Here is a 10,958-nt window from a genome sequence, read left to right as displayed (position 1 = left end):
TAAATGTAACCTTGACATTCTTTTTTTCATTTTGCATATTTTCCTTTCCAAGATTGGCAAGTGAGGCACGGCCTGAGCTGCCTCCCCTGCCTCCCCCGCCTGCACCTCAAACACAGAGGCCAGAAAGAAGGGCAGACAGACAACAGATGGGGGTTCCAAAGGCACAGAGGATCCAATACTTATAATAACACTTTACCATAATAACAGCGCTCTCGCTTCTATGGCGACAGATGACGTGATGCAATAATACCTTCAGTTTTCACAATATTTAGGCGCGGTGAGTCGAGCCACGGTTCTTGTCACGGTGTGTAAGATCAGATCAGATCAGATCAGATCAGTTGCACGTTTTTGATCCCCAAAGGTGAAATTCCAGCAAAGCAATTATAATGTCAGAAATAAATAGGAATGGAAATACAGAGACAGATATAGAGTTTTAAATGTAGATGTAGAGATACAGTTATAGTGTTTACCTTTACAGGCTCATTCCGTGTGAACGAGCCGCCTCTTGTGTCTCCCCGTGGGGTCCCGTTACCATGGTAACCCGGCGAGTCACCTTTGCACCGGGCAGAAGAAGCGGTCGATCCACGCGTTACACGTGGGTAAGTGTGAAGAAATCCACGAATCCCGACGCGAGCGGCTCTTCGGTCTCTTGGTCGCGTCGTCCGTGGACGGGACTCCCCGTCGCCATGGCAACGGCGCCGCCGGTCTGGAAGCCGTTTGGCCGCGGCGGGAAAGGAGCGCAACTCGTGGACGACTTTTTGCCCTTCTTTTTTTCCAAGTCTGAAGCGTCCACTTCGCGCACTTTTCTCGCGTGGGACCCCCCCCCCCCCCCCCCGAAAAAAGGTCCGTCCTTGCTGTCGCCGCCTCGGATGTGCGGTCCACGTCACGTCACGTCGGCGCGCCGCGGACGTCAGTGCGCTTTCCGCCGGCTCATAAAGGCGGAGTGTTTACCCTCCCCGGGAGATCCCACTCGCGGGACGCGTGTGGACTGTCAACCCCCGTCCCCACGCCGCCCCACGCCGCCCCACGCCCTTCCGTTCGCGCCGTTTGGCGTTGTTTTGGATTTTTTTCGCGTCAACCATGAAAGCGTTGGCGCTGAAGCTGGAGAGCCCGGGAGGATCAGCCAGGGGGAAAGTGGCGCTTTACGCGGCGGAGACGTCCACGGCCGCGACCCCCACCGCCCCCCCCGCTCAGCTGACGTCGGAACAACTCACCGTGGTCGTCGCGTCTTGTAAGTACACGCATTTTACCGTGGACGTGGACAAATAAGAGCTCAGCTCTACCCTTTCAATCCCCCTTCATCCGTCGTGGATTGTGAGATTTTTATTTCTCTCCGTGGCGTCGCGCTGCGCTGCGAGCGGAGTTTCTGCGGAGGATCTTCTTCCCTCAGCAGAGGAAGGAGGAAAAAGGAAGGGGGTTTTATTTTTCAGCGCCCAAAGTCACAAAAACGCAGCCTCAGCCAACGATGGCGTTGGTGTGAAAACATCCCTGACCTTAAAAGCGAGGCTTCACCCGACACACAGGTGCACACCTGGATAGCAGGCAACGCGGAGGGAAAAGCTGTCGATCAAGTTGTGTGTGTGTGTGTGTGTTATTGTAAACACCAAGCTGTTGTGATTTGACTTTTTTGCCATTTTAAAGTAACGTTTGTGCGCGTAAACCTGCGCGCAAGATTGAGAAGTTAACAACCCCCCTCCTCTCTGTCTGCTGCTCACACACAGTTTCCTCTCTGGTGTTCTTTGTCATCATTGTGGTGCTGCTGTCCGTCATTTACCGCAAGGACCGGCACTGCTGCAGACTGGGCTCCTATCAAGGGCCGCACACAGACACGGTAAGAAGCCCTTGGGGGGACAAAACAACACAAAAAGAAGGAAAAACAACAACCGTCCCCCCTTTTGTGCTGAGCTTTTCCTTTCAGAGTGACCCGTTTGTTTGGTTTTCCGTCCCGACGCGGCGCAGGTTCCCCCGACAGGACTTGTCCCGCCGCGGGGCCGTCCGGCGCCGCCAAACTCAGTTTGCACGGTCGCGGGAAAAGAACAAGAATATACTTCATACGAGGGAATGGATTCGCCGCGGTTGAATCAGATCCCCTCCGGAAATCTGTCCGAGCGCCACCGGAACTCTCACGGAATGGGAAAAATCGGAACTTCCAACAGCTACGGAGAAGCGGCGCCGATATAATCGACGGCCTCGGGGGGAAGAGAAAAAAGCCCGAGTGGGGTTTTTTTTTTTTTTTTTTGCGCTTTCCGTGGGAAATGATCCGATCCGACGCGGACGTGTTCGGGAAAGCGTCGCACAATGCACTTAAAAAGGCCACAAATCGACATCTAAGTGTATCCCGTCCGCTAAAGAGGACAAATTCAAGTTCCGATTGAAACTTCCGTGGCAGGTGAGCTGAAACGTGACCCAGTTTTGAAGAGGAAGGGGTGGGCCAGCTTTTCGGAGCGGCGACGTGGCTCACAATCAAACATTGTCGGGAGCTGAAGCGCTTATCGCCGCTCATCAAGGCACATCCGGCTCCATATCGGAGATAAAGGTTTGAATATGTAAAGCCGCAGGTGGCGGCGCAGGAAGAGGACATTTTAACACGGCCGTTGGTCGTTGGCGGCGCTTCTTCCTTCCCGACCGGGGTCTCGCCGCTTCGGCCGAAGTTTGAGCTTTATCTCTGTGTCGCAAACCACACTTGAGGAACTAACGGAGCGTCTCGCCGCCACAAACCCACCGCGCCGACCTCGGCTCGTAACGGCGTCCCGGCGCGGAGGGTCGCCGGCGGGGTTTGTTTCCTTCCAAAAGAAGCCGTCCGAACGGTTTATCTATTCAAAACCGAACGGCGGCGGGAAAAAGAAAGCGCTGTGAAATTGAGCGTCGTTCGGCCATCTGGACAAAACCTACACAGACGCGAAGGTTTCTGGTCCTGCGACGTCACACTCGCATACCTTTCCCTGCTTGATTTTGCACCATGAATAGTGGACGGACCCGGCTGGGGGTGTCGGGGACACAAGGGGACAAAGGGGCTCCTTTAGGTTGCGCTGGTGAAAAAGGCTCGCCGCCGCTGGGATCCTTGGGATCCTCCCCCCGATTTCAGCGCTGATTTTACACGGTTGTGCTTTTTCACACTGACCGATTCAATAGCGGGGGGACAAAAGGACTACTCTCCATTTTGCTCTTTCCTGATTTTTTTTTTTTTCTCTTTTTCCTTCCTTAAAAGTACAAACCGGCGAGAGGAGCGACCTTTGACCTCACCTTCCCAGTGACGTCTCCGTCCTCGAAATGACGCCGAGGCCGTGGCAAAGGTCGTCGGGGTGCGGCGACCCTCGCGAGTGATGTCATTGTTTAAAAGCGACGTGGGAAATGATCATTTTAATAAATCAGAAGCCGCCGTGCCAGAAAAGGCCGCCGCTGCGCTCGTAGCGTCGTTTATCCTCACGCCGGACCGGAGTCTCAGCCGCGGCCGTGATTCGGTCCCGGACGAGGCGGTGGCTTGTAATGCGTGGCGGAGCGTGCTCGTTAGGAGCGCACGTACAAGACAAGAGGAGGGATTGTGAAAAGACCACACCGTGCGGTTTGTTGCCCGGGGATCCCGGTGACACCGTGGGACGCCGCATTGTTCCCCCGAACAAAGGAAACTCATTTAGTCCCCGAGACAATTACCTACTTTTCTGAGCGGCCTTTTTTTTTCTGGGACGCCGACACCTCATACAGTGAGCGGCTGACAGGTCTTGTTGTAAAAGAGGTTGTAAATGGGAGGAGGCACGGAAATCGGAGGGTGGTCGTCTTATTGATGAGGTGATTTATGGTACGATGAACCGTCCCCGTGTCTACAGCGGTTAAACAAGGCATGAAAATTGGTCAGTTAAGCTGAAATTAACTGCTATCTGACTAATTGCGCCGCGTAGTCAACGCGCGACGTGAAAAATGCGCGTCATCCTCTGAGGCCTGGCGGTTTTTACAGCCGTCGACCGCTTGTTTCGCAGGACGCCCCGCCTCAGTACTACAGCAGCAGGCAGACGCTGGTCGCATCCCCTCGTCCGGAGCGGAGTCGCGCAGAGGACAGCGGCGCTCAGGTGAGAGGCTGGCGGGTCCTCCTCTGTCCGGGTCAGAACAGCCATTCCTGCCGCAGGTTTGACACGCCGTGCAACCTCGCCATCTCTCGCGAAAGATAGAACGCTTTCCTGAGCTCCCTCTCCACTGCTGCAGTAGATACTCAGGGAAAACTCACACTCAGCAGATTTAGCTCCATACATTTTGTTTTTTCTCAGAGTTACCGACCCGTCCGGTATAGATTCTTCCCGACATGGGCTTCTAGTTCTAGCAGGGCCGTGCAGTGTTATCATCATTATAACATATTGACATTTTTTTTCCAATCCCGTCATGGAATATTTGCGCTCTCTGATCTTCTTCTTCTTTCGGCTTTTCCCTTCAGGTGTCGCCACAGCGAGTCAACCTTCTCCATCTAACCCTATTCTCTGGATCCTCCTCTCTCACACCAACTACCTTCATATCTTCTCTCACGACGTCCATAAATCTTCTCTTTGGTCTTCCTCCAGACCTCCTGCCTGGCAGCTCCAATTCCAGCATCCGTCTACCAATATATTCACTATCCCTCCTCTGTCCATGACCCAACCATCTCAGTCTGGCTTCTCTGACCTTCTCTCCAAAACATCTAACATGTGCTGTTCCTCTGATAGACTTGTTCCTGATCCTCTCCATCCTGGTCACTCCCAAAGAGAACCTCAACATCTTCATCTCTGCAACCTCTAGTTCTGCCTGCTGTCTTTTGGTCATTGGAACAGTTTCTAGTCCAAACATCATGGCTGGTCTCACCACTGTCTTGTACACCTTTCCTTTTATTCTGGCCGATGTTCTTCTATCGATTCTTAATTCCCCGGGCTTTTCATGTCCCCGCGAGAAGCACGGAGGGAGCATCTGCACCCTGGTGTCTTAGCTTTTCACATGCTGGTATTCAGTTGTCGAAAGAAAACAGGAAGTGATACTTCAGATAACACGCGTGCAGTTGGAGAAACCTGGCCATCTTGACCAGCGACCATCACTCATTATCTGAGGCTTATCCTGCACTCGGGGTCGGGGGCGCTGGATCCCATCCCGGCTTCGCCCCGGGGAATTTAGGCTCTCCGGTTAACCGACTGCGTGTTTTTAAACCGGGAGGTTGCTCTATTGGTCTGTTGCCCTCGGCACACACGGACACAACGTGACAACTCCACTCACAATCAAAGCGGATCTTCCTCTTGTGAGGACGCAGAGGCAAGAAATGTTCAGGCGAAGCAACAAACTGACAAAACGCCACGTTTATAATGTATAAACATAACAGGGCTATAATATGATTATGGACCGTGGTCTTATGTCGCTCCCATTACTGAACCTAATGACCGTCACATTATCTACCACTTAGCCGACAGCTATAATGATAATTCTACGTTGCGAGATAAATGGCAAATGTGATTTTGCATTTTAAAAAGCTGTTAGTAGAAGCTGATCATTTGCTGATAATTATAAACGGGGGGCGAGTGTTTGATTACACTCCGATGTTTTATCTCGAAAATCAGATCATGCGCGGCGAAGCGAGCGCTGGGATATCTTGTTGTGCGGTTGTTGTGCGGAGAGGGTAAACAATAGACAAAATAAGCCAAATCCCCTAAAGCGGTGTTTTCCAGAAGGTGTTATCACGCGAGGCCGACAACGCCGGCAGCCGATGGCGAACCGGGACTAAAGTTGGACGATCATCGGAACGCTCCGGCGACATAAGATATTGTAAAATGCTGTTTGTGGCTCTGTTTGCAGGCAGATGGGCCGTTCTTCATCGGCCTGCCCTCCGGCTGCAGGTTGCCCGCCCCGGACGGCGCCCTGCCGAGGCTCCCCTCCTACGAGAGCGTCCGTAAGAAGGATCGCCAGAGGCAGATCCACATGATGATCGCCGACCGCTTCGGCCTGAATGGGGCCATTGTGGCCGAGGTAGAGTAAATGAAGAGTTATCGCCGGGTCACGAGGAGTGTCATTGTAACACATGGCTTGATAATGGAGGATTGGGAGTGTAAAGTTTAGTTTCGCTATGTTTTTAACAAAAACTGGCCTTTTTTTAAATTTCGGCCATTGTGTCATGCAACCTCTGAATAATTCAGGGATGTGTGTTATGCTCTGTCTTCTTCTAATTATGATCGAATCAAATGGATCCAGGATATTAAAAGAATTTTAAAAGCAACAGTGATATAAAAATAGAATTTTATATCATTCGTATTAGCCTTTTGAGACAATACATATTCCAAAAATTACAGACATTATTAACATTTGACATCAATTTGAGATCTCATAGTTCTTATGGAAAGTGTCCTTTTGTGCTCCACCAATAGATATTTCTAGAATAATGAGGTATCGCAATGAGGAAAAAAAGGGAACTTCAAAATCAGCAAGGTTTGACTAAAAAACGAAAAAAAAAGAAAAATATTTTGTTATTTCACCTCAAATCAACAATAAATAGATAAACAGATAAATAAATAAAAGCAGCCAATGAATCTGACGCCTCATAAGAAGATGCCGCTAAAATGTCCCGGCGGCCACGTTTCAAGGTTTTACAGTGTTGATGTTTTCGCTGAACTTTGACGGGCGCGACGCACCAGCAAACAGAGGAAGGAGAAAAAAAACACATCAAACATAATTAAAGCGAGCATCTCGAGCGCAAACACAACGCTGCTTTCTGCTCGGGGCTTCTGATGACTTTTTTTTTGTTACCCCCCCTTGATTAAACAATCCCTAGCATGACTGCCCATCTTTTCAGGAAGCACACACACACACACACACACACACACACACACACACAGTACATCCAGTCATCATCTCAGTGTGACAACTCCCTCACCCCTATTTAGACTGGTAGCCATTCACTGACCAACTCTTATTTTCCCCCCGTTGGTCCCGCGGCTGCTGGCAGGATAGTAGTAAAAGTTCACAGCTTGGTCTGTGTGTGTGTGTGTGTGTGAGTGTGTGTGTGTGTGTGTGTGTGTGTGAGTGTGTAGAACAGAGGGCAGGATGCTGTCGCCTGCGGATCCCTGAGGCAATTAAAAGATAAGAGAACTAAGTCGAAGAGAGTGATCTGCCAGATCGGATCAGAACATGTTCCAGGTGGTTTATGCTAAGACGGATTCATTTGCGGCGTAAACACAAACGTGATCTGCTTGTTTGGAGGGATAAATATCAGGCCCCGAGATGGAAAAATAACTTTTTTGATACAGCGAACGCCTCCGTTGCCTTTAATGGCTTGTCTGATTGTAGCACGAAAGTGTGATTTATACAGATGCTGTAAAATCGCCATGATTTGTGAGAGGGTTCCTCAAATGTCCATTAGACAGGAGATCGCTGTCGTCACACAGATAAGAATATGCAAAGTTTGAAACTATTTCAACTCAAAGCTTCTCATCACGTAACAATTAGAAGGTGAATCCATCGATCTCTTCTCGCTCATTCGGTTTCACCCCATTTTGGATTTTCTCCTAACCTGACAAAAAACACATAGTTTGTCCAACGTTTTGATTCATGGAATCACTGTTGACGTTGTAAAACGTAAAGCGCAACTGACCGTTTACAAATAAATGGCTGTTTCTCGATGTTAAATCCTCATGATATAGTTCGGAAAGCGTTTGCGCCGCCCCGTTCGCACCCTGTAAAAAACGTATGGCGTTTTCTAAGAGACGCTTGCGTTTAGATTTCACTTCCTGCTCTGCATGTAAATTAAAAAATGTCATTATTTCTGTTTGAGAACTCTTACTGTGTTGTTTTCCACGCTGAGGTGGGTGTTTCTATTTGAGTGACATGTCTAAATATCCATCTCCCTTTAACACAAATGTAAATTATTCAGGTCGTTAATATTTCTCCAAGGTTTCTGCCGATCTGATTTCGGTATCCATTAGAAAATATCACTATTTTTGTCCACCTTAGCACCTATTTCCCGTCAAGCCGAGCGTTCTCGGGGTTGAACTGTGACCGCCTCTAAACGGGATCCTACCGATCAGATCCGACGGTACATTTATTGAACGTCCCGTCGCGATGAAATGACTCAGGATGTGATGGATGGAAACGGCCTCAAATGTTCCTTATTAATGCGCCCTTCAGGATATGAAGGTAATTAGATTTTTGAAACCCATGGTAATCGGCGGTGGATGTTACGGGTAAGTTACTGTACCAGTCTAACATTTCATCTTGTGTCCAATGTTTTTTCCTCAGCCTCCTCCGTCCTACGAGGAAAGTATGCGCCAGTCGGTGGAGCTGCCGTACGACTTCCTGCCGTCTTCTCAGCTGCAGGTCCCGACCTCCGAGCCGGTGGCCGCCGCTCCCGATCGGAGCCGCTTCGTCCCGCCGGTGTGATGCCCGTGAATGTGACTCACTGCGATGGCAGGTTTTTCCAGCTGAAATAACCAAAAAAAAAACCAATATGACAGCAAGACTGACCCTGATTGTATCCTTGACACTAGATACCTCATGACTAAGTCGATGTTGCGAGACAGTTGCTGTTGATCAGGAGCTGAGCAGCCGAACGGGAAAGAAATGCCCGTTAGGACTGAGAATAAAACAAAACTCCTCGGTGACGGTGCCCTTTACCGTGTGTGGAAAACCAATCCGCCGGGCATTTTGTCGTGAAAGGTGGCTGGAACATCTTGAAGACGATGAAGAATGAAACACACCAAAAAGGGAACCGCCATTTACTTTACGCGTCGTGAACTCTGTAAGAGAGCGTTTCCGTTTCGTTCTCCGGTTTGCCCTCTTTTATTCAGCCATTCTTAATCTTTTATCTCTTTTGTAAACGTATTTAAACTTTTGTTTTCCGATGAAATGTCGTAAACGCACCCGAATCAGTCCGTACTGCTTCGTTGTATTAAAGGAACTGTGCAACATTTGTGTCGCCCCTTTGCCTCTCTGGATGCAGCAGGTGAATGTTAGCTGCCAAAAGCCATCAAATACACATTTTAAACAACATATTCATGTTGGGACTCATTGCACCGCTACTTTATGAAAATCTTACATCAAGAAGAAATTTAGTGGAAGCCGTCATGTGACGCTGTGACTCGTCATCACTTCGGCCGACTCACGGCTCCGAGGTACAAATATTTTTTCCCGGCAGATTGTCGACAACTACTGTCGGATTGGGCAGAAAGCAGAAAAAATAGAAAGGTTTTAGGATGAAAGTATGAACGGAGGAAGTTTAACAATCTATTCAAGGTATCTAGTTTCAGAAATTGTAGGACAGAGGTGGCCGCTGGGCGCCGTAGCGTCCGGCGCTATTTGGCTCATACGCGTAAAGAAGAGTGGCGGGAGGAAATCCATCCCAGCGCCTCACGTCTTGTCGCACATTAATCACCGCAAAACGACCACCGACACGATCGCCTCGCCAGCTGTCATTGTCACCAGGCTGTTGCTGCAGTGTTGCTTCTGTCAGATCTCTTGAATACGTAGCACGTGGGCCGTTAGCTGCAGGGGCCTGAGAGCTCCTGCTCCTCATGAAACATCAGAAATTCTTATGTCTTAGAAAATCTACATCACAAAGTTGCTACTTCAACATATTTTTCTCCCGGTCTATTGCGAAAACCATATTGAACTCCTGTTTTGCACGATGAAACCTCCACTTACTGAGGTGTTTGGAAAAAATGTGTTTGTACTGAGTTTTGTACTTTCGAATTAGGGGAGTGAGAAGTGAGGAAGAACATTTCAAGCAGGTTGTTTTGACGGATGGTGAATAAAAAGTCACGGCATGAATTAGCAGGTGTTTGGTCAATCTGGATGTTGAATGAGCTTAGGACGCAATGGGACGCTACATCCATGGTGCTAAGCTAACTAGCAAGGGCCGGAATGAAAGTTTGCTATTTTAGGAATTGTATCAAATCGGCGACAAGTTCTGTTCAAGTTTTGTTCTTTTTTTCAAAGATGCTCCTGAAAGCAACATGTTTTGAACTTTTAATTTAAAAAGCGTGACGCTTCGTCACCGTTTGCCTTCCATGTATGATGATCACGACGCCAGATGGTGTGTGATCTTTCACGCCTTGCGTAGAAAAATAAACACAAACTACTCCTCATCATTTCCCTGTGCTTGTATTGCTTTTTTATACTATCACTTCCTGACAGCCAATGCCATATCATATCATAAATTCGAAATAATATCTTTTTTTCCACTGTAAGTTTTCAATTCAAGCATTTTGGTTTTAATCCATCAGCATATATACAGGATCTATTTCAAAGCCAAGAAATTGAAAAATAAAGAAAACATATGTATAATTTAACGTCATCTTCTGGCTCTTTTTAATGTTGTCTCAATTAAAGACAACAATTTTATTTCATTTTGTGTCACATTCAATTTGATGAAAATGATAATTCAGATTGGCATCTACTGAAATTGCGAAAAAGACATTTTCAGATTAAGAAAGGAGTCATTATTAGTTGAATAGCAAAATGTGCCTGGAGTCGTGTGTTTAATAACTAGTCTGTCAAAACGCTGAGATTTTTTTTTCCTATTTTATGTCATGTCATTTTAAGATAAGATAAGATTAGATAAGATAAGATAAGAACAACTTTATGTATCCCAAAGGAAATTGTTGTGCCAGAGTTTCAAGTAAAACATAACAATAAGAGATAATAGTAGGAAGGAGGGAAAATAAGAAATACAATAAAATATAAAGTGTCAAAGTTAAGGCTATCACGTGTTTTAAGGTCTTCTACAGATTTTACGGATGATAGCGGGTAATAAACACGACAACTACGACAGCAACCAGTTCACTTTTAACTTTTATATTTATGTGATTTGGTGATATCGATATTAGCGACGGGTCCGTGAGAAAAACGATTTATTTCCTCCTCCAAACTTCTTTTTTGGGTCAGATGATAATAAAAGCCAGCGTGTTCCGGCGCCATCTTGACCTCACCAACATGGCCGCGCTCCTCGTCCGTGTTCGCCGGTGACG

The 10,958-nt window shown here is 47.9% G+C and overlaps 1 protein-coding gene across 1 annotated transcript; it reads left to right on the top strand.

Annotated features, from left to right (window-relative positions):
* The first annotated feature begins 938 nt into the window (after positions 1-938).
* Positions 939-8,979, top strand: LOC147230748 (uncharacterized). Its single transcript, XM_086154492.1, has 5 exons — positions 939-1,231; positions 1,722-1,831; positions 3,975-4,064; positions 5,800-5,970; positions 8,233-8,979. Exons 1-5 carry the CDS (start codon positions 1,081-1,083, stop codon positions 8,371-8,373), a joined length of 663 nt encoding a protein of 220 aa, XP_086010618.1. The 5' UTR covers positions 939-1,080; the 3' UTR covers positions 8,374-8,979.
* The last annotated feature ends 1,979 nt before the right edge of the window (positions 8,980-10,958 follow it).

Source organism: Fistularia commersonii, chromosome 10 (genome assembly GCF_037954325.1).
Source record: "Fistularia commersonii isolate RoL2024-O1a breed Wild chromosome 10, RoL_Fcom_v1.0, whole genome shotgun sequence".
NCBI classification, from domain to species: Eukaryota; Metazoa; Chordata; class Actinopteri; order Syngnathiformes; family Fistulariidae; genus Fistularia; species Fistularia commersonii.
Note: the sequence above shows the minus strand (reverse complement) of the source record. Positions and strands in the feature narration are given on the sequence as shown.

What these genes read in the sequence shown, in the direction of transcription:
- LOC147230748 (XM_086154492.1), top strand. Translation starts at nt 1,081, where the DNA reads ATGAAAGCGTTGGCGCTGAAGCTGGAGAGCCCGGGAGGATCAGCCAGG. An exon ending in CACCGTGGTCGTCGCGTCTT is followed by an intron (nt 1,232 to 1,721) that starts GTAAGTACACGC and finishes GCTCACACACAG; the next exon opens with TTTCCTCTCTGGTGTTCTTT. An exon ending in CAGAGGACAGCGGCGCTCAG is followed by an intron (nt 4,065 to 5,799) that starts GTGAGAGGCTGG and finishes CTCTGTTTGCAG; the next exon opens with GCAGATGGGCCGTTCTTCAT.